This window comes from Aricia agestis, chromosome 18, assembly GCF_905147365.1.
Source record: "Aricia agestis chromosome 18, ilAriAges1.1, whole genome shotgun sequence".
In the NCBI taxonomy this organism is placed as follows: Eukaryota; Metazoa; Arthropoda; class Insecta; order Lepidoptera; family Lycaenidae; genus Aricia; species Aricia agestis.
Genome location: NC_056423.1, coordinates 9,647,192 through 9,671,612, shown reverse-complemented (window position 1 = coordinate 9,671,612; position 24,421 = coordinate 9,647,192). Strand labels below are relative to the sequence as shown.

The following is a 24,421-nucleotide window of genomic DNA, read 5'->3' as shown; positions in this document are numbered from 1 at the left end:
TCTACATACAAATGAAGCGATAAAGAAAAGATGTTCGCTAAAGGGCCAGGTCTTTTGGTATGCTTTCAATACCTAAAACCTCAGAGTAAACGCACAGTTTTAACACAATCTGACCAGCCATTTTGGAGGAGCTAAGCAACATTGCTCGATACGGAAAATGATAAAATTGATTGTCAATATTACTAAAGGCTAAAACATCCAACCACGTATCAAAGTATCCTCTTGACCAGTAGCGGCGGCGATGCTGGGCGACCGCCCAGGGCGCTGGATTAAACGGGGCTAAATGCAAACAAAAGGGGTGCCAGTTTTTTCAGCACGCCCAGGGCACTGATAGTGCTAAAACCGGCACTGCTCTTCACCCATGAGCGTTTTTCCCTTTTGCCCTGACTTAAGCAGTGACTTTCAATTGCAAGTCTAAGCGACAGTTTAATACACGAGTAACTAGTTGGAAATGGCGTGGCTGAAAGGTTTCCGTGGAGCAGACACCCTCAGCCTCTAACAAGCATAACCTACATTCCTGTACGGTCGCCAACATTAACATCTAGTCATAAGGTCTGCATAGATTGATGTGAGCTGATCTTATGTTGAGGCATTCAAAGGGACAACTGCAGTCCAAGACGATGAGTCTATACATTGAATGTGTATATTGTGTTAAATATCTTGTGTTAACTTACTCAAACGACTTTTCGAAGCCTCAGAAAAGTCAATAAGTTGGTTTTTATCGCCAAAAAGTGTTCTACCTTCTCTATGAAAAAAATACTTCGTAATTTTTAAGGCCAATATACGCACGTAAACAGCTGGTCAGCCCCTTGATTCACTAAGCGATTCCGCGCGGAAACTTCTCGATTACGGAAACTTTCTCACTTTCAGGCAAATGACAAGTGAATACTTTCCGATTTTGCTGTCATGCTGACAGTAGTGACATTTCTTTTGACTTACTGTTTAAACACTGTTATAAGTTTCATATTGTACCTGTCTGTGTGTGTGTCTGTCGTGGGCCGTGGCATGATAGCATCCCCATGAGTGGACTGATTTTGATGTAGTTTTTTTGTTTGAAAGTTGATATGATTGAGAATAATTATCATAGCCATTCATTTTCATTAGTTTAATCACTGCTATAAAATGTTTAGTGTTCTTTTTAATTTCTCAATTTACTTATACTAATTTGAGACATTATGTCAACTGAGAAATTAAAAAATAAACACTCAAGCTTTTCTAGCATGACCAAGCTAATGATGATGAATGACTAAGAACATTCTCGATTAGGTCAGCTTCCAAACATGATAATAGATCAGAAACGGTCCAAATGTGGGGATTTTTTTAAATGAAATAAGGGGGACTCGTCGCCCATGGACACTCGCAGCATCAGAAGAGCTGCAGAGAAGGGTTGCCGGCCTTTTAACAGGGAATAGGGTAATAGGGGAGGGTAAGGATGGGACGGGAAGGGAATAGGGGAGGGTAGGGAAGGGTAAAGGGTACGGGATTGGGCCTCCGGTAAACTCACTCACTCGGTGAAATACAGCGCAAGCGCTGTTTCACGCCGGTTTTCTGTGAGAACGTGGTGTTTCTCCGGTCGAGCCGGCCCATTCGTGCCGAAGCATGGCTCTCCCACGTATAGAATATAATAAAAGATGCTATAAAATATAATTAAGTTATTAATGTGTCTGACTGTACCGCCATTAATAGCAATCACCGTTTGACGCCTGGAAGTTTGTACAGCCTCTACACTTATAGGGCCATCCCACACGTACCACAACCACACGACAACGCCCCCCCCCCCCCCCCCCCGTTTCATTGACTTTCATACGTAACCACATCGCAATTACTGGCGACAACGCGACCACTTCGACATTTTGTCGGTACCACAACGCAACTACAAAAAGCTGCGACACCATTCACACGTAACCACTGCTTGACGGCATTTTGTCGTTGCGACGTGGTGTGGTTGTGGTGTGTGTGGGTTGACCCTTAGCCTAGCTACCCGCAGATCTGATATTAAAAGTAAAACTTTGAGTTTACACATGTCACAGTCATTCGGTTGAATCTGAAATGAAACCATTGAATTGAGTCACTAAAGGCCAACTCGTCAAGTCTTTCACTGTAAATTAAATGGTTTCATTCAATGAATTCACTAGTCATTTAATCAAATAGCAGATTCAATCAGATGATTGCGATATATTCGTGGTGTTACAAAACATAGTAATAATATTTTAGGGTGTGTGTGTGTCACACTGTGTAACTGTGTTAGAGATTACTATATAATATTATAGTCTTATATTTAAAGTTTACAGTAGTATATGAATGTATTTTATTTAGCGATTTTATATGGGCCTTAGTGTCATGAATTTGCCCATACAATAATAAAAAGTTACTCTTTTAGCGCTGCTACTTTCAGAGTAAACTCTCAAGATGTAGTTAGAAACATTATATCAGGGGACTGATACCCTTACCAGGTTACATATGCGAAAATGCGAATGTGTCTGACCGTCTGTCCCCTTTACGTTTAAACAGCTGAACCGATTTTGATGTATGCAGATATATATTGAGTCCTGGGACAGGAAAAAGGATAGTTTTTTTATTGGAAATATTAACGGTTTCCGCGCGGAAAACGAATTTTGGCGCAACGAAGTAAATATTCTAACATTTTTAAGGCAGGCAAAGTTCTTTTGAAATTTGAACATCAGAAAAGCCTTATGAGATTTACGTTTACGTTTTGTGGGTATTATGAACGCTTTACGTAGGCTTCGGAAAAATAAGGCTTTATTTTTTGTACTCTATTGTTACACCTAGAGTGTAGACAGAACCTATAAACTTTTATTTATTTTTCATTTATATAAAATGCTCAGTTTATCCCTATGCTATGTTTTGTCCTTTGAATAATTATAAATATTTTTTGTTGAAAATATTTTTATGGGTTGATGAAGTGATTTGAATTTGGTGTACACCGTGTACAGTGTACACCTACTTAATATTTTTAACAATAAACTATATTTAATACGTTTAGGTTTCAAAAAAATATAGTAAATATCACTAGATGGTATCCGCAACTAATTTAACACGCGGAAACAGAACATTTTTCCTTTTTTTTTATGAAATAAGGGGGCAAACGAGCAAACGGGTCACCTGGTGGAAAGCAACTTCCGTCGCCCATGGACACTCGCAGCATCAGTAGAGCTACAAGTGCGTTGACGGCCTTTTTAGGGTAATAGGGGAGGGTAGGGAAGGGAATAGGGGATGGTAGGGAAGGGAATAGGGGATGGTAGGGAAGGGAATAGGGTAGGGGATTGGGCCTCCGGTAAACTCTCTCACTCGGCGAAACACAGCGCAAGCGCTGTTTCACGTCGGTTTTCTGTGAGAACGTGGTATTTCTCCGGTCGAGCCGGCCCATTCGTGCCGAAGCATGGCTCTCCCACGTATAAAAATCCTGTAAAAAAATTACCTATGTCCATTCCCGGAACTCAAAGTATTTGCCTACCAATTTAACCAAATTTCATCAAAATCGGTTCAGTGGTTCAAGCGTGAAAACGTTTTAGACCTGCCATGCTAATGTGCTAATACAATAGGTTTTTCAGTGTTTATCTTCATGAGTCTTTAGTGTATGTTTTAGCTGTAGCGTCAAATAGATTTTTTTTTCGATTGTTGATATACATACAGGGCTGTAGCTAGAGTCAAATTTGAGGTAGGGCAGCGTCGGTTACAGGTAGGGCGGAAGCAAAAAAAATCGGTCAAGTGCGAGTCGGATTCGTGCACGAAGGGTTTCGTACCGTTATAGATAAAAAATAGGCCAAAATTGTGTTTTTTGTAATTGAGCCCCCTTTAAATATAAATGTTATTTTAATTGTATTATTAATTAATTAAGTGATTTCGCAAAAATGTCCAGTGCCTACTGTTGCCATCAATATCAATATGCAGCAAAAAAGGCCAAAAAACACTAATCCTTAAATATTGATTTTATTTTGTTTTTAGTAAGTATTTGTTGTTTTGATTTATCTCTAGGTCAATGATGTATTCAATTCATTCAAGAGTTATTCTTAGATACTTAAAAAATTCTGTGACAAAGCATGAGCACTATATCTAAGAACTACATATTATTAAATCCTCAATTACGAAGAACAAGCGAACAATATGGTTAAACTTCTGGATGTAGGGATCCACGTGTGAGTGAGAGTGAGGAAATAATAATTAATTGTTAGGTTGGGTGATACGAGTCAATATATACGACTAAAAATATATTTAGATTATTATTGTTTCTGCAAACTTATTAAAATAATAATTAATAATAAAATAACATAAAATATTTAAAACAGCTGAATTCTACGATTCGCCATATTATTAAAAATGCGAATAACTTCGTTCAGATCAACTTTTTTTGTTCTTTTTTCTCAAAGGCCAGAAATACCATACCAGCCATTCTTTCGTGACCCATTGACAGTCTTTGAGGCCTATTAATTGCAGTTAAAGTTGAAAACGTGGACTCGCACACTGCAGTACTACATCTTTTTTTTTTCATTAAGATTATAATCAAATGGACGCATCGCTTCATGTAATCGTGATTCAAATGCCATCTATACACATAACAAAGAATTATTATCGACGACTTCTGTGGCCCAATGGTTGGGCGTGTGGCAGCTTAATCCGGGGGACGCGGGTTCGAATCCTGCCAACGGAACAATAAGTTTTTAAAGGTATAATAAAAATCTTAACTATATAATGTATAGTTTATATAAGAATAAAGTATATTTCTGTTGTCTAATACCTGTAATGCAAGTCTTTTAGGTCTTCCTTTTTAGGGTTCCGTACCCAAAGGGTAAAAACGGGACCCTATTACTGAGACTTCGATGTCTGTCCGTCTGTTTCCAGGCTTTAACTCAAGAACGGTAATAGCTAGAGAAATGAAATTTTCACAGATTATGTATTTCTGTTGCCGCTATAACAACAAATACTAAAAACAAAATAAATTAAATATTTAAGGAGGGCTCCCATACAACAAACGTGATTTTTCTAACATTTTTTGCTTAACTATCAATGATGACAACAACTTGAAATTTAGGTAGGTAGGTAGGTCCCATACTATTTTTGCTCTATAACGGTACGTGCGCGGTATAACCCTTCGTGCGCGGGTCCGACTCGCACTTGGCCGATTATTGGTATTTTTAAGGTAGGGCATTGTAATTTTAAGGTAGGGCATTGCCCCACTATGCCCCCCCCTAGCTACGGCCCTGTATACATATGTGTTGTGTAATATATATGTGTAACATTTAAAGGTGGCAGAATAAAGTTTATATTCTTATTTTAAAACTTACAATGTGACCAGTAATTAACTAAAGTGACAAGAAGTTATTTATTTTATTTCTTAAGTTGTTTTTCTTATAAATAATAACTGATAGCCGCGCCAAGTCTTGCATTCTAATTAGTCTAGTAAATTACACACTGAAGATTGTTTACAAAACTGGAATATAAAAAAATATATATTTATACTGTATGGTAAAACAAAACAAAGTGATAATAGGCGTGTGTGTGGCCCTTATATGGAGTTTACTGTAAAGCCGGGTCCAGACGAGTGTAACGTGTAATATAATTTACCGTGTAATGTAACACGAATTCTACGTGTGGACGGCACTACGAGCATTACATGTAACGCTCGGGGTTTATCCATCGGCTGTCGGTTTTCGCGCGAGCTCAAAGGCTCGTTTGGACAATAATTCGCTTTGAGTTCGTATGCCGTCCACACTGTTGACGCTAAATACACGTAATCTTACATTACACGTTACACTCGTCTGGACCCGGCTCAAATAGCAACGCTGAAAGAGTTACTTTTTTCATTATTGCATGGGAAAATTCATAACGGTTGGCGTTTTCGGATTTTTTTTGGATAAAATAATTTGGAATATACCTATTACCTATGTAACGCTTTTTGAATACCTTTAACATGTTTTGTAACATTTGGTATGTGACAAAACCTCCTCATTCTTAAGTTTTTACGTTATATCATGTACTATATTAGCTCTGATATAAGTATGTATTTGTCCCCAGAATGTCCCTAGTGCTGCCCGGCGGCGGGGATTCCCCGAGCCCGCGGCGCGCCGTCAGTCCCCTGCTCGAGTCCCGGCGGCCGCACTGCACGCTCGCCTGCGACTACTGCGCCGCCATACTCGAGGATAAGTTCAAAAGTACGTATTTTCACTTCTCACCCTGCTAACGGCAATATGTTTTTAAGTTGACATAATATGACAGCTGTTTGACACTACAATTGACACGAAATCATTTATAGCTCATGCCCTATAGGTATGAAAGTGCCGTTAGACAATTTCACATCTAGTAGACATAATATTATATATTTCATTATTTTTTTCTTTGAACAGTCATATATTATAAACTAATAATGTATCTTGAAATACTTGAAAACAATACGTTTTTACTAATAGACAGTACTTCACTAAATTGAAGGAAGGTGAGCATAGCTATAATAACAATGAAAACTGAGTGGTATAGATTAACTAGGACTAAGAAACGACGTTACTTTTACGATTATTATATAATCGCTACGGGGAACCCCGGGCAATGTCAGTCCCCTGCTGCTTTGCAGAAACATTATTATTTATTAAAAATATCATACTTTTGTAACAATTTATATAAGAGCGTTATGAACACGATAAAAATAATATATTGCTAGAAGAATAAAAGTTATCTTCAACATCTTTGCACTAAAACTAAGTAAATCCGGTAGGAACTGTGTTTTTTAGACAAAAACTGTCCTATATGTCCCATCTGATATAAGATAAAAAGCTAAGAAAAATCTAAACATTACATGAGCCATTTCTCGCGTATAGCTTCATAAAAAATATGAAAAGAAAAGAAATAAATTCATCAGACGTCCAACACTTTTTTCGTCCAATTTCCTTCGGTTAGCTCTCGAATTCTTCACAAAAAGATGGCGGCAATTTGTTCGCGCCGATTCATTTCCCGCCGCAAAAAATGCCAATTTATTGGCCTTTCAGAAGAAAATTACCTTATTACTTATCTAGTTCGTTAATATTTAATGTTGGAATTTAATATTTGTGACAAGTCTCCACGATTGAATATCTACGACCAAACTACATCCGTACTTATAAGTATTATCCTTACGCAAAAGTGTGTTTGTGTGTATGTCTGTCTGTTACCTCTTCCCAGCTTAGGCTACTGAACCAAATTAGATGAAATTTTATTCATGAAGACTCTTTAAAAATTCATAGGATAGTTTTTAAAGCGACCGGTCATAAAAATATGTTAAATTTTTCGACAGTCAGTCAAACAATTTTCACTAAGGCTGCCTTCACATTACGTCGCAAGCAATGCGGCAGCCGCGCTGCTTGCGACGTAATGTGAAGGCGCTCTAAGATTCTGTCTTACAGCGCCTTAAATGGAGTACTCAAATTAAATTCAGGGTACTGTGTAATGTGTATTGCAAATAATCTCACATTTTATTTTAATTACGTTTCCCTCTGTGTCAACTTTATCAAGTTTGTCAGTCAACACTCTACAGTATAATCCACTATTCGTGACAATGTTCAAATATTTGCCGCCATGTAAGAATGCGAAGCGCACGTAATAGAAGACATGAGTGGAACAAGTGGGTAAACAAAAATTTGATGTTTTATGCATAACTAGATGACGCCCGCAACTCCGTTGCGCCAAAACTCGTTTATTACGCTGGAACCGTACATTTTTCCGGGACAAAAAGTATCCTATGTCCTTTCCTGGGAACTTACGTCAAAATCGGTTCAGCGGTTTGGGCGTGAAGAGATAACAGACAGACAGACAGACGGACAGACGGACAGACAGACACACTTTCGCATTTATAATATTAGTATGGATATTATGCAGGGAACCGGGAAATGATCTATATACCTATATAAATAAAAAATAATCCATTTATCTCTTGGTCACGACATCACGCGTAAACGGCTGGACTGAATTTGCTGAAATTTGGTATAGAGATACTTTGAGTCCCGAAAAAGGACATAGGATACATTTTGTCCCGGAAAAATGTACGGTTACTGCACAATATACTTTTATGATTTGCGCGTAAACTATTTAATCTATTTTGATGGGCATGGAGATACTTTTTTTTTTACTTATCTTAGTTCAAACTTGACCTAAAAAAAATTTAAAACGGGGAATATGTAGATAATGAAATTACCTAATATCTATCTATTGTCATGTGTTTCAAATAAAGGTAATTTGTAAATACTAGGGAGATGCTGAAAGAATACTTCAATTTTAATAAATTGGTATTTCTTTGGAAGCTAATATCATGAGTATAATAAACAAAAATAGAAAATTAAAAAAGGAATGTTGATAGACTGAAGATTGTTGCTGTATTTTTATTATAACTTTGTAGCTTTCAAATTATGAGTTTATAAGGCTCTAAATACGGTAAATTGCGGAATCTCCGTTGGGGAAGGGCCTTAAGAACCAACGCTGACATAATATTTTTCACGGTTTTCAAAAAAGGAGGAGGTTTCTCAATGTCATTGTACGTATATTATTTTCATGTTTATTGGCGGATAACATCGTTTCATAATCGATTTTAATGCCCTTTTTTTGGAATGAAGAAATTTCAAGGGTGGTCCATGATAAGGAAATACTGTTTGAAGTACGATATAAAATACGACTAAATGTAAAACAACATAAAATATGTGGAAATTTTTCTCCGATTTACAATGATTTATGGTTATGTACAAGTCCATTTTGAGTATTCTAATGAGGCACTTTGTTCTGACGAACGGGCAGATGTTAATTAGCCCTTGAAGGGCAACTGAGGGTTTTAACGCTTAAATTTAGAACATCAAAAGGACTTGACGATGTCATGCGTTTTTCTTTTTTAAGGGTTTCGACTTGAATGTCAAAGACTTGCAAATCATCGTAAAAATCTTTTTTTAACTACTTCGAGTCTATTTTAAAACTGTTTCCTTCTTAATTTGATCCTTTCCTATTCAAATACAAAATTGTATTCCCAAGAAAATGTCAATATTGTTTATCATTTCATCTAAACAGCACTTTGATAGGAAATCAGAGTGAACTTACGAAGCTGTATGTATTGATATTGAAATAAAGTATACCGATAATATAATAATGTTATAATTGCGAAAGTATGTCTGTCTGTATGTTTATACGTTTGTCTGACTATATTCTGTTACATCTTCACGCCCAATCCGCTGAACCGATTTTGTTAAAATTTGTTATAGAGATACTTTGCGGCCCGAGGAAGGACATAGGATTATTACGGAAAAATGTACGGTTCCGGTGCGATAAATCAATTTTGGCGCAACGGCGTTGCGGGTGTAATCTAGTAGTAGATTTACTATGGTATGCAGTCAATCATTATTTAATATTTTACAGAATATAATATTATGTTAAAATAATTTACTATTATTTTATAGAACGTGGGAGAGCCATGCTTCGGCACGAATGGGCCGGCTCGACCGGAAAAATACCACGTTCTCACAAAACCGGCGTGAAACGCTGTGTTTCGCCGAGTGAGTGAGTTTACCGGAGGCCCAATCCCCTACCTTATTCTCTTCCCTACCCTCCCCTATTCCCTTCTCTTCCCTCCCCTACCCTATTCCCCCTTAAAAGGCCGGCAACGCACCTGCAGCTCCTCTGATGCTGCGAGTGTCCATGGGCGACGGAAGTTGCTTTCCATCAGGTGACCCGTTTGCTCGTTTGCCCCCTTGTTTCATAAAAAAAAAATACCTTCTCATTGGAAATTTATGTTAAAAAGCTTGACCTAGTCTAGTAAGCAGGCACTCTAAAGAGTTCATGTTACGTTAAATATTACTTTCAAATGGTCCGAAGCAAGTCTACCCAGGGGAATGACATAGAAAATAACCACCTCACCTGCAACTGTTTCATTTGAACTTAAATATGTTAGAATTATGTGTCTAAACGTTCACTCGGGTAAATAAAAAAAATGTTACGTTAATTATGTGGAAAACTAGAGAAGCTTTTAATTAATAGTTAGGAGACGGGTAGCACGTTTCTAAAATAAACAGCTACGATAAGTTAAAATCCAAATTAACGATCCTACCTACTTAATGCCGATTGAGTTTTTTTGCACTCGATTTGTCGAATATTTGAATACAACTTGTCAACTTTACCACAATAATTGTGCAGGGAATGCGGACATGCGTAACCGCGGTACTTCCCCGCTGTCGGTATCGCCGCGACAGTCGCTCACCGGGGAACCCCCCTGGACCCTGCCAGACGACGACCGACCAGACTTCTCAGCGCTCAAGGAGAATATACATAGGATTAACAAGTAAGTCTAAACTCCCATAAATACTGGACTGACGCAGACAGACCTGACTGGAGACATTCAGGAATGCATCAATTCTGCTACAATATCCTATGTTCGTCTGTCTGTCTGTACTCTGTGGGTAATAGTTATTAATACTTAATAGGTTTTTCGCGCGGTAAATAAATTTCTGCTGTGAGTTGCGCACAATTAATACAATTAACAATTAACTAAGTTAAGATTAAAACGAATTGAATTGAATTGAATTGAATTGAATATGATTTGGACATTCTCTCGAGAGTAGCGACTACCGTATCGTATCAGCTTTAGGTCCAATTTCATCAACGATTGTTAAAGTTAATGCTCGAATTAGTATCACGTTTACTCTTTCATTTTTCATCATCATCAATGAAAGAGAAGACATGACATTTTAACAAGCTGTTAACACTAACCGACGTTGGTGAAATTGGGCCTTTAAAAGACAGATTTATATTAAGACTTAAGTCAGCAACTGACGTTAATCCACTACCGTGTCAGTGCTGACCTGGCAACTGCCATGGTGTAAATGACTCAATGTAAATCTGTCTTTACATCATGGCAGTACTAGGTCAGCACTCAGGACTGACACGTCTGTGGACTGACGTCAGTTACTAATTCAATGTAAATCTGCCTAAGCTGTTTAAATAATCGTCTAAAAAGTGACTAGTCGTAGTAAAAGCTCTCATTAATATCTGCTAGTATCATTTTAATCAGAATGGCTTCGCATGATTTCATATTGCTCAAGTATGTACGCAATTACAAGAATTCTATGAAGTGAAGTCAACTGTTATTTCCTTTTAGTTGGAATATAATCGAGTTATTCGAGCAGCAAACTGTATTGCTCATTCGATTAAGACGCGTATAATATCTAGTTACACTGAGCGTAGCAGGCAATTGACTATAATTAGGTTTTAATAACCAGTTTAGTGCAAGCGCACTCAATATAAGCTTTGTCCACACTGTGCCTTTTTCTGTTCGTCAAGGGCATGCGTTATAGTTTTTGAATTGATATTTGCGTAATTTAAAAACCATAAATAAACTAGCTGTCCCGGCAAACGTTTCTTTGCCATTTAATGTATTTCGGCCGTATTATTTTATTGAAGTGACTAAATAAGTATGTCACCATGGCAACGTCCATCGCTATCCCGTCGCACAAACAATGGTCGCCGTCAGTCTCGAGTTGTAATAATTTACTATTATTTATTCAACAAATACACTTATCAATATAAAAAGTACCCAGTAGCCGATTCTCAGACCCACTGAACATGCATATAAAATTTGGTTAAAATCAGTAAAGTCGTTTCGGAGGAGTACGTGGCCTAACATTGTGACACGAGAATTTTATATATAAGATTTTATAATATAAGCTATGGAAAAATTAAAGTGTATGCTTGAATAATCTATGTACAAATGTTGGAAGCTTAAATCACTCTTCTTTGTTGGCAAAATAGCAATTCCTTTTTTTAGGTATTTTTGATTGATTATTCTGTGTTATAAAAGTTGACCAATGTGTTATGCTATGGGTAATTCAAAAACAAAGGCATGATGAATACTGAGCATCTTATTATATATTTAAACGAGCAATTCTTGTAGTGTAAGAAAATAGCTGATATTTGTGAAAAAATGTGATAGCGTCCTTAAAGCGACACCTTGATAATTTGGCTGTAGCGGTATCGATTTTTCTCAGCAATGACTAAAGCTAAGAAAATTAAAGTTCACTAGCTATTTGACCGAGCTTCGCTTGGTATTCGATGAAAATGACATTTTTTAAAAATGTCATTTTCATGATACCGCTACAGCCAAATTATTATCAAGGTGTCGCCTTAAGGACGCTATCACATTTTTTCACAAATATCAGCTATTGTCAGGTACCATTTTAAAGAATTAGGAGTCACACTGCAAGGATATTTTGGTTTCAAATGAGAGATAATATATTCATCTCCACGTCTATACTATAAAAATTTTATAGCCGCATACAAAATTTTCACATAAATACGTTTTAACCATCACAATAATCGCAAAACATAAAAAATGGGGTTTGATTAGGTACCATTATAGCTAAATACACTGAACTAAGGAAAATAAATATACAAAAAAAATTGTTGCTTATTTAGTCCCCTGTACGAATAGCTAAATATTTTATATAAAAATAAATAACATTTCCATTTATAAGAAAAATAAGAAACGCTCTCAAATTTCTTCATACATTTTCGCCCTATCAAGAAAGCGGCGAGCGTCGTAACCGCCACTGTACAAGGCGCGCTGATATTGAACGTTATTTTTAATGTTCTTAAGGTCGATATTCGTACTGACCTGCTAATTTTTGACAAAATTTTTGTGATAGCGTCCTTAAGTCTTGAAATATTCGTGGAAGTTCAAGAATGGTTTATATTTTATATGGTGAGAAAATTTAGAAGTGATGCGAAGTTCACGGGTCATCTAGCCAAGTAACAATTGACAAATTAAGACGAGAGTGGAAGAACCAGAGGCCGTAGCCAAAGTCCCTTTCGTTAAAAACGATGACGAAATTCGTAATCAAAATGTAAATATTTGACATTAGTCTTCGCAAGCGAAATGTCATTTAGCGATGACTTATGTCAAACCGCATACATTTTGATAACGAATTTTGTCATAGTTTTTAACGAAAGGTACCTTGTCTAAGAGGGCACATGATAACTAACATTTTATATAGCATGAGGACAATTGCAAATTTTTTCTTTTATTTAAATTTAAACAAATCTTGTAACTGACGTACTTCATCATCTGGCTAATAATACACAGTTTTTTTATTTCAAGTCATTCCAGCCCTAAAGCCTCCATTTATGCAAAGAAACGGTAATTTTTTAACTGTTAAGACGTGAGTCGAAGAAGCAGGTAACCTTCAACTCACGTCTTTAACTCTAAGCAGTGCCGTAAATAGGGCGGCGCCACCGGTGCCCAGGCACAGGGCGTAGACTCTGGGGGGCGCAAGAATGGCCAGACCTACTACCAGTACTATTATTTTTTTGGTTTGCTCCTGATAAGTTCCCGCTGCGCCCCTAGTGATCGATCCCAATAATACGTTATACTTCCATGCCAGTAACATCAAAAAGTCTATTAAATTAGACAAAATATTAATTATTTTTTAATAATTTCCAAAATATTAGTAAGTATACTTAATATCATTTTATTATTATTGTAATTGGTCTACTAATACCAAGTTTTATTTTATCACCCTGAATGGAACAAAATAGGCCTATACTAACATCGCTCTGGGTACCTATAATACCTAATTTAAAAAAACTAGGGCGCAGTTATGAAGCTCGCACAGGGCGCAAAAAAGGCTATTTACGGCACTGACTCTAAGCCTCATTTCTCAGGGACTGCGAGACCTCAACTCGGCTGGACCTGCTTCTTACGCAGGTGGAGCAGTACGCCAACAACCTGGAGGCCCTGGTGGAGGAAAGGACCTCGGACTATCTGGAGGAGAAGAGGAAATGCGAGGAGCTGCTGTACCAGCTGCTACCCAAGTAAGCGGAAGAAATAGACAGAAATACGCATATACAAGGTGTAACAAAACTAAGTGATAATACTTAAGAGGATGCACCAAGGGCTAGAGAAATTGAAAATAGGTATTTTAAAATGTTTTGCTGTCTCACCAATCTCAAGTCTCCCACCGCAGAGCGCGATAGAGATAACACGACAAAAGTTCTAATAAAAGAACAGAAAATCGTCGATTCGTTGTCCGCTGATTTCTTCTCTAAAACTTAACCGATTAAAGTACTTTTTTCATTAAAAATTAAAGCAAAGATTGAGCTGTGTTCCTGTGTTTTAATTTTTTTGTATATTCTAGCCAATATTGTTTTCTGGGTGTTTGAACACAGAGGAAAATCTGGCCATTATTTGGGTTTTTGAACGTTTATATCCTTTTTATTAACTAAACTATGAAAAAAAAAGAAAACATAGGGACATTGTATTAGTGGTAATAGATATTCAGGATAAACATTATAACTCTACCGGCATTATCCAGGGAGGAAACAGGGGACAACGTTTGTATGGAAAAACGGCGGTGTGGACTCCTCTTAAGGGTGTGCATGTAAAAAGAGAGTTCAATGTAAAAGTAGCAGCGCTGAAGGAGCAAATTTTTTTTCACTTTTTTATGCCCCAGTGCAGCGTCACGAATTTCCCTATACAATTTCGTTACACCTTGTATAATATGTAGTTTCATACTTTTGATCCAATTTGTTTGCTATTTAATTTATTTTTATTTATTTAGGAAAACTTACAGCTAGATTAACAAGTAGCCTAAACATAACAAAGGAATGCCAATTACAAGTTTTCAAACATACATATTTATTTTATCAGTTAAAATTAAAATTTTCATAAATCAACCACAACGTCAAGACACTCAACGCGATGTTTGATAGAAAACGGACAGAACAAGGACCGAAGTTGTAATAAAGTTGAAATATTGGAACCTCGAACCGGGTTCTCAACACTCTTTGTATGCTAATTTTAAAAGCATTCCATTTCAAATTATGTCAAATCTAGGCGGCACGCAGCACTCAGCAGCGTATCAAGCCAAGTTCAAGCAAAGGAACTGGCTAGCCAGCGCCGAATGTAATATTATACGAACCATTTGGTGACATAATAATAATAGCTTCCACATCGGTTTCGGTGACGGTGGCCGGTTTCATTGAAACCAGGCCAGCTATGCAGGAGTAATTTTTATAGTGCCCAAGTGTGTGCGCAGTACACAGCACTCTCTATTCCTTTACTCTCATAACCCAGTGGGACGTAAGACCGATACGACTGGCGAGAGATCAGGCGCAGGACCGACTTTTTACATGTCCATCCGACGCATGGATCATCTTACTTGTCAGACAATCAGGTGATCAGCCTGCATTATCCTAACCAAACTTGGAAATTAACAGGTTTCCAACGCGGGAATCGAACCCACGACCTCCGAGTCAAAAGCCGCGCTCTATACCAGTAGATCACGGAGGCGTTGGTGACATAAGTAACTAAATGATAGCTGCTAAAAACATTGTAGACCTCGTCGCCACTCGTAATATAGTAAGAAATGATGGCGCCATATTTTTACTCTCTGTCGTGAAGCAGGAATTTTACATTAAAGTATCCAATATTAGCATAATGGGCAGGTAATAACGCCTATATAAAGCCCATAAAAATTAATGAAATTGTAAATTATTAGTATAAATCTCCGCACTTAGGCTCAGTACGCTTCTCTTGGTTACTGCTAATCGTTCGTCAAATGATCATAATATTATCTCTTTATTATAAGCAAAACACGAGAGGGATAACATGATGATCCACCATGTACCATTAAAAATTAATTCACAACAATACATACAATACGCACATACAAACTGTATGGCGCGGCCATGCAGATTGTGTGCCGTCTGCGATCTCCCTAAGAAGGTTAAAGTAATCCATACTAACATTATAAACGCGGAAGTGTGTCTGTCTGTGTGTTTGTTTGTTACCTGTTGACGCTTAAGTCGCTGACCCAATTTTGCTGAAATTTGGTATATATAGATACTTTGAGTCCCAGGAAAGTATACTTTTGGCCCCGAAAAAATGCACGGTACCCTTGCCACAGAATATATATTAGTAATACCAACCCTTGCGATAAACGAATGTTTGCGCAACCGTCATCTGGTATAAACACAAATCATTTACGCGCGTCTGCGTTTATCCTTAAGAATCCCCGGAGGCTCTTAAAATATATTTATTCCCGCACTCAGGTGAAACATGTTCCTCAAGACTCCTAAGCCTTTTCTTTGGGGACACGTTAAATATGCATGTTTAGATCCACATTGCACAATTCATACTACGAGTAATATACTTTGCTCAATCCGTTCTAATATAAAAATGCGAAAGTCTGTCTGTTACCTCTTCACGCCTAAACCGCTGAACCGATTTTCATGGGTAGAAGATACTTTGAGTCCCCTTGCCTTGCACTTGGCCATATAAGTTAAAAAACAAAAATTTGGTCTTTCAGCGCTGCTACTTTTACCATGAATACGGGACACAAACACATTACAAAGGCACCAGTTTTATAACTTACTTTTGTTACATTTATAAGTTGCCTTTGGGGCTGTACAAACGCGCTATCGAGTCAACTTTATAAACGACTAGTTGTCCCGGCAAACGTTTCTTTGCCATATAAAGTATTTCGCCCGTATTACTTTATTGAAGTGACTAAATAAGTATTTTTTTTTTTTTTTATGAAATAAGGGGGCAAATGAGCAAACGGGTCACCTGATGGAAAGCAACTTCCGTCGCCCATGGATACTCGCAGCATCAGAAGAGCTGCAGGTGCGTTGCCGGCCTTTTAAGAGGGAATAGGGTAATAGGGGAGGGTAGGGATGGGAAGGGAATTGGGGAGGGTAGGGAAGGGAATAGGGTAGGGGATTGGGCCTCCGGTAAACTCACTCACTCGGCGAAACACAGCGCTAGCGCTGTTTCACGCCGGTTTTCTGTGAGAACGTGGTATTTCTCCGGTCGAGCCGACCCATTCATGGCGTAGCATGGCTCTCCCACGTATGTCACCATGGCAGCGTCCATCGCTATCCCGTCGCACAAACAATGGTCGCCGTCAGTCTCGAGTTGTAATAATTTACTATTATTTATTAAACAAATGCACTTATCAATATAAAAAGTACCCAGTAGCCGATTCTCAGACCCACTGAATATGCATATTAAATTTGGTTAAAATCAGTAAAGCCGTTTCGGAGGAGTACGCGGCTTAACATTGTGACACGAGAATTTTGTATATAAGAAGACTCATTTATTTTAGTTTAAAAATTAAAACATCGACGATCATAAAGTGTCCTGTATCCCAGAACACTTTGTTGTCTGTTATTTCGATATTAACTTTTACGACTATGGACTATCGGAAAAGTGGAATGATATTTTTATGACACTATCTTCAGGATCCGCCCTTGAGTGCAGGCGAACTTCAGTCTACAGGGTGTAAAAAATAGAGCGATTATACTTTAGGGTGTGTATGAGTCCTCTGTATAGAGTTCACTGTGAAAGTACCAGCGTTTAAAGACTAGCTTTGTAACGTGGGAGAGCCATGCTTCGGCACGAATGGACCGGCTCGACCGGCGAAATACAACGGGCTCACAGAAAACCGGCGTGAAACAGCGCTTGCGCTGTGTTTCGCCGAGTGAGTGAGTTTACCGGAGGCCCATCCCCTACTCTTTCCCTCCCCAACCCTCTCCTATTTCCTTCCCTACCCTCCCTTATTCCCTTCCCTACCCTCCCATTACCCTATTCACTCTTAAAAGGCCGGCAACACACCTGCAGCTCTTCTGATGCTGCGAGTGTCCATGCGCGACGGAAGTTGCTTTCCATCATAATAATTCATAATAAACATAGTTTCAATATAATATTTTATTACTTTGTAGTTTGGTCTGGACGCAAGCCCTTTTAGTTTGATAGCCTTTGGCATTATAACATTGTAATTTGTACTCGTAGTTTGGACGAAGCTGCAATGTTTTTTGGCAAAGTGGTATCAGTTCGCTTAATTGCTGGCACACCCAACCTATGACATGATTTAAAATTTAATTTGTCAAACTTTAGGTATAATAATAAGACTCATTTTAAAACTGAAATTACTTCGAATACTTTATTGGGTGCAAAACAAAGTGATACTAGTTTGTCTGTTTTCCCAGTTTTCCTACTTTTCTCTTAAAGCTTTTTCTGAATTTTTTTTCTATAAATCTCACGGAGCCCGAGGACCTTTGCAACGAATGCAAAACCGTGGAAATCGGTTCGTAAATTTTTTATGGGCAAATAAATGACGTTGGGGTATTCTGCATTTCGCATAGAAACATAGAAGTCAATTATAGTACCTCTTTTAGCACTGCAAAATTTACCCACCCTAAAGAATTATCAATTTGTTTTGCTACTCCCAGAAACAGCTGAATAAATTTTGAAATTGGAACAGGTCGGTGGCATTACAGCTGATCATTGGTCAGAAGTCACACAAGTAGAAATAGATTTGGATCTAAATCTAATTCTGTAGAAAATGCTAAATGAAATTTGAATTTGGGAACAGGTCAGTGGCCTCACAACTCATCATGGGTCGGCCTGTCATGGCGGAGACATACGACCAGGTCACCATCTACTTCAGCGATATCATCGGCTTCACGCAGCTCTCCGCGGAATCTACGCCGTTGGAGGTGGTGGACTTACTGAACGATCTCTATACCAGCTTCGATTCCATCATTGAAAACTTTGATGTGTATAAGGTAGGAGAATTACTATTCGATGATAAAATGTATGTAGTTAGTAAGATCATCATAAATATTAATATTAATTACAAAAGTATACAGTTAATTAAAAAAAACATAATCGTGACGATGATGAATCTAATAAAACTTCTAACTTCTAACGCTCAAATGCGATTAGTCACTTTGGCTTCAGCATGTGTCAAAGAAGTATAAACCCACCCACTCAAATTCTCAAGAAACAAAAGTAAAGCAGCTAATGAATTTGATATTAGCATAAAAAGCAGTGATTCCTTACGTCTCAAAGAAAAATATCACAAAAAAACTATTTATTATCCAGGTGGAAACGATAGGCGATGCGTACATGGTGGTATCCGGTCTACCAATGAGGAACGGGACCAGACACGCGGCGGAGATAGCTAGAATGTCTCTAGCGCTGCTGAGGGCAGTGCGAGTGAAGACAGTCCCTCATAGACCAGGGGAGAGGCTGCTGTTGAGGATCGGGATGCATACAGGTATGTATGGAATGATGATAATGATTATGCAGCAACCAGTAAGGTACAGGATCAGACACGCGGTGGAGATAGCAGGATGTCTCTTGCGCTGCTGAGGGCGGTGCGAGTAAAGACGGTCCCACATATACCGGGAGAGGCTACTGCTGAGGATCAGGATGCATACAGGTATGTAGGTTGTAATGATGATAATTAAACTTTATTAGAACTGCTGTGCGTACAATATCTAGCAAAAGGTTAATTGAAAACTAGGATGGACACAAATATTTAGGAAATCATCTAGTTAATGATGATAGAGAGGTGTGTGAACTGCTACGAGTGGTACGAGTTAAAACATATTAAAGACCTACGAATGGAAGTAACATTTGAGGTGTGAGGATTGGGTCCTTGACAATTAGTGTTCATACGATTTGGTGATGACACCTCATTTTCTTGATCAAAAACAATAATAACCATGTCAAAAGCACCAAATTAGCTACAGAAATATCGTTGCAGATGTTAATTCCAATTTAGGCTCACCAACAAATGTTTTTGTGTAATTAAATCTAATTTTGGCTAACCGCTGTCAGTCTCATTCCGTCAGATGGAAGAGGGTCGCGGTTCGAATCCGGATTAACAAAATTTATTTTACTATCGTGTATTTATGTGGATTGTGGTCAACTTGAACAATGTTCTATTTAATTGCAAAATATGTAGTTATGTTGTGGATGATTACTTTTTGTGCGGTAAATATTTTAATTTCATTAAAACGTTCCAACAGTTATTCGTAAATATAACTTATTTTATTTAGCTATTTCGTGAATTTCTGTAGTACTTAATTACTCTTTTTAATTTTATATCCTTTAGGTCCCTGCGTAGCTGGTGTTGTTGGACTAAAAATGCCCAGGTACTGTCTCTTCGGTGACACCGTGAACACTGCATCCAGGATGGAGTCACATGGAGAAGCTCTTCGAATCCACGTCAGCCCGAAGACCAGGGAGCTCCTGGATGATGGCTTCGAGTTGGAGTGCCGGGGAGAGATCACGATGAAGGTGAGCATGAGCAAAAAAGCGAGGATAGGGAGCTACTAAACGTTTTTTTTTTTAGTGAAGAAACACCTCTAATGCTAAGTACTCACATGCGGTTTTTCTCGATAGTTTTACTCAAAATCGAGCAATAACCAGGGTGTGGACCGCAAAACTGACAGCGCGAAAGCTCGCTTCGAGCCGGCTCGATAGAATTAAATATGTCAAATAATATATCATTTCCTTCGATTCGGAGTAAAACTATCGAGCAATACCGTATGTAAGTAATTAGCAAGATTTACGATTTAAGAAAAAGGGGAGACAAATTAAGCTCCTTATAATAATAATCAACGCCTGAAGCTGAGTATTCCAAAACTACTACTATTAAACAATAAACAGACGTTAGGTTAGTGTACGTACAATAAAATGCATATCTATGAAATATTATTTATACGAAAATACTTGCATTAGTTAAATGTTAATGTTTTAGTATTTGACTACTGCAATATTACTTTACTGCAATTTACCAGCAGTGCGACATAGAATCTGAATTCCAAAGCTTAAACAATTTTACAATTTGTAATTTAAATTCTGACTTATTCATGGTATAATCGTGTTGAAAAGCAATTAAGTAGCAATATAACGCGAAAACATAAATTTAATTTCTAATTTGAATAAGTATACCTATTCAGAGTTCGCGATCTAACATTCAAAGCCAAGTTTGTTTTAGGTATAACGTCGCATAATAATTTATATTAACATCACAATCTCGACGTTATTCATAATATTATATTATATTTTATTATGGAAGTTACCAATTTATTAAAACAGATAAAACAATCAATCATTGCATTTGAACAGGGCAAAGGAAAAATGGTGACTTACTGGCTACTGGGTGAAAGGCAACCACCACCACACCACACTTACAACCCGAACAAGGAAAATGAGAACAACGTTACCACCAACCCCAGCATAACCTTCCAAGGACCGGATAGCCCAGCGTCTCACTCACTAACACACAGCCAGAGTCCAGAGAAAAATGGCCTAAAGGAGTCCAATAAAGCCAAAGAAATAATGAGCGAAAGAGAAAGAATAAAACATGAGATAGCAACATTCGTGGCCAAGGACTTAATAAACAATATTGATAATGCAGTAAGAGAGTTCAGACTAACTCAAGGAGCTTTAACTAATAATAAACCGGTCTGTAACGGTAAAGACAAAGGCCTAATAACCCCTACGTATGACAAGGAGCTAATAATAAACAAAGGGAAAGTAAGAGATGTCGTCAATAGGTTCAATAATACTATTAACGATACGAATGAAATCAAAACCGTAAAACAGAGGAATAGATCAGAAGACTGAAAAGCAGAAGAGGATGTAAAAACTTGTATATTAATGTAAGTAGTCCAAGGCACAAATCTAGTCAATATTGGTGCATATAATCGATTCTTTGTAAAACAGGTCCCATGTGTTAGCGAAGAGAAAAAACTATATAGAAAAATAGAAATCAACTTTTCTGCACTCCTGAATTTATCTATCCTGTAAATAATATATTTGTTTAGGAAAGGTGTAGATGATACTTAGTATAAGAGCAGTATACAGGGTGTAACAAAAGTAAGTCATAATACTTTAGGGTGTGTAAGAGTTCACTGTGAAAGTAGCAGCGCTGAAAGACGTTTCATTTTTGTATGGGCAAGGGCCCGAGCATCACGAGTTTCCCCATAAAAAAGTGAAAAAAAAAATTGTCTTTCAGCGATGCTACTTTCACAGTGAACTCTCTACAAGGAACACGTACACACCCTAAAGTATTATCGCTTATTTTTGTTACATTCTGTATAAATAAAAATAGATATTAGTTACTTACTTAATTAGTGATAGATAAACTATGCGCTTACTTCAAGTGAGACGAATTATGCATCTTGCCCTACGAATAATAAAAACTAAGGAAAAGTAACTCCGTCAAAAAACATGCTCCATAATACTTGTCAAAAAAGTGTACACACTTAGGTACACGTTTCAATACATTTGCAATATTTAGGTGACCTTGAGCGGTGCTAGGCTGACGTTACATGATAGATCAAAAGGAACCAAATTTAAAACGGTAATAGCATGGGAGTTACGATTCCTTAGTTTTTATTATTCGTAGATCTTGCCATAACATGATACGCTTATAAAAATTCAGATCTCATATAATAATATTATTGTTTAGTACTCTAGTTTCAATATAGACTGTTTTAAGATATTTACTATTTTAGTTTCTAAATCAAAGTATATTTAATTTTTAGTACTAAAATTTTTAATCTTAGCAAACCAAGAAATAGTCTAAACTTTAGAGTTAAGATCTTATTTAGCGACAAATATTTATATACTTCGATTAAAGAAAAAGATTCTTTACTTGAACGTTAAATTATTATTGTACTATAATATTAGTAGACCCCTTAGATCGATAGAAAAGTTTTTACTGACCTTTTATACTTCGCATTCCTTAGTAATATATATTATGTCCATGTTCCTACATTTTGCGTTTCGTTTTACGCTGTATTATAGTCATAAATCCTGTGTTAAAAATAATGATTTTATATATTATTTATTTATTCTTTGATATTATAGTCAAAATGAAATAAGATGGCACCAGCGGTCATTATCACTGCAGTTTGTGTAGGAAACGGTGAAATATGACAAGTTTTTTGACAGGAGATCAATGACCGCTACAGCCTGGTTACGGCATTACGAGAATAGTTAACTAGGTATAGGTCTTCCTTAGAGTAGGGTTGCCATCACCCAAATTCCCTTCGCCGGTCAGGCACGACAAAATTCCCGGACATTTGGCCGAAACGTGGTTATTTCCCCGGACACCTCTTAAACAGTAATTTACGATAACGTCGCGTCTTGCCAATTTTTGCTTTTCCAACAAGAATTTGTAAAAATCTGACTAACTCAAGTCCGTGCAAGAAACCGTGTGTTTGCTTAGCGAGTTTTTATCTGTCGTTTATTGCCGCATGACTTAAAAGTTAAATTTCTCTCATCAAGTGTCTGGATTTCAACCGGACACTTTTCAAAAACCCGGCCGGACGCACCCCGGACGCCCTTCAAACTAAAACAAATCCGGGGAAATCCGGACGGATGGCAACCCTACCTTATAGCGATGGCGTGTGGAAGATGAAAATATAAAAATTTATCCAATGATCAAGGATATTTTTTGAAAATCAGCCATCAAAATTTGCCATCAGATCCTGGTAGACCTATATAATATACTCGCAGTGTTGTCACCTCTATCCTAAAAAAAGTCCTCAGACTAGGTATATTAATAAATACATGTGATCTATTTAATTTTGTTCATTTTATTAGAAGATTAAAAACGTTATTTATTGTCGTTATAAGTTTATGACGAGATTTTATAAATTAGATTAATTGTGTCTAGTCACTAGATTGTAGATTTAGTTTGACGTGATATTATTTTGCCTATGTTGAAATGAGTATTCGTATTTTTACTCATCAACCAATTTAATATTTAAAATCTTTTAGATGTGGGATAGATTCTGAGTTGTTTGCACATACCTAGGTTTGGTGCAGCTTTGGCTATTTACAATTTATTACTGGAAGTTGATGAGTGAATTTCATGAAGGCGGATATGATGGGGTTGACAATTTACATGTCTGATTGACAAAAACCCCCCAAAAAATAGATAAAAAAATATCTTCAGGTTCAAAATAACTTCAGTTAAAATTTCTTCAAATTTAATGGCAGAGTTAGACTTTTTTTAGTAAAAACTAAAAATGTTACTTTTATTTTAAATTTCATGTAACATAAATGTACCTGACAAAATATACTGTATTAACAGTAATTATTAGTAAAGTTTCTACGTTGTTCTTCATGGTATCTTGGGCTCAATTCACACCGCCGCGGAATGGAACGGAATGGAAGCGTCAATTTCGCCTCATGCGAATTGGCACCGGAGAAAGAAAAGAAGACGCGCGTCAAATTTTTTGGATCATATTTAATTTGTGAGTTATACTGTTGGCGTTTTTATTATAAAGTCGCTTCCATTCCATTCCGCGCTGGTATATATTGAGCCCTACAATTGCATGTCTCAACGTAGGTTTAGTAAAAATAGAGCTGTGAACATATTAGTATGTCTAAATTAATTTTCAAGTTTTGTTATCGCCGTCACACAAATCTGTGAATAAATCATTTTATGTGTTTTTAAGTGGTTTTCATTTTAAACACAAACAAAGACAGATAATGTATGGGGCTTACAAAATCTTCATTTAACTACATTTAAGGAATTTTTATTCTTCTGGGTGCGGCACTAGGGTCACCAATTTTTATATTAATCAAAATCGGGCG

The 24,421-nt window shown here is 37.2% G+C and overlaps 1 protein-coding gene across 1 annotated transcript in view; it reads left to right on the top strand.

The window, feature by feature from the left end:
- LOC121735808 (atrial natriuretic peptide receptor 2-like) overlaps positions 1–21,698 on the top strand; it is a 54,047-nt gene extending 32,349 nt beyond the window's left edge. The window contains exons 2-8 of the mRNA XM_042126768.1: positions 6,034–6,170; positions 10,156–10,300; positions 13,675–13,824; positions 18,387–18,579; positions 18,899–19,073; positions 19,917–20,101; positions 20,936–21,698. Coding sequence (XP_041982702.1) covers positions 6,035–6,170; positions 10,156–10,300; positions 13,675–13,824; positions 18,387–18,579; positions 18,899–19,073; positions 19,917–20,101; positions 20,936–21,436 — 1,485 coding nt within the window. The 5' untranslated portion in view covers position 6,034 and the 3' untranslated portion in view covers positions 21,437–21,698. The remainder of the gene's footprint in view (positions 1–6,033; positions 6,171–10,155; positions 10,301–13,674; positions 13,825–18,386; positions 18,580–18,898; positions 19,074–19,916; positions 20,102–20,935) is intronic.
- The last annotated feature ends 2,723 nt before the right edge of the window (positions 21,699–24,421 follow it).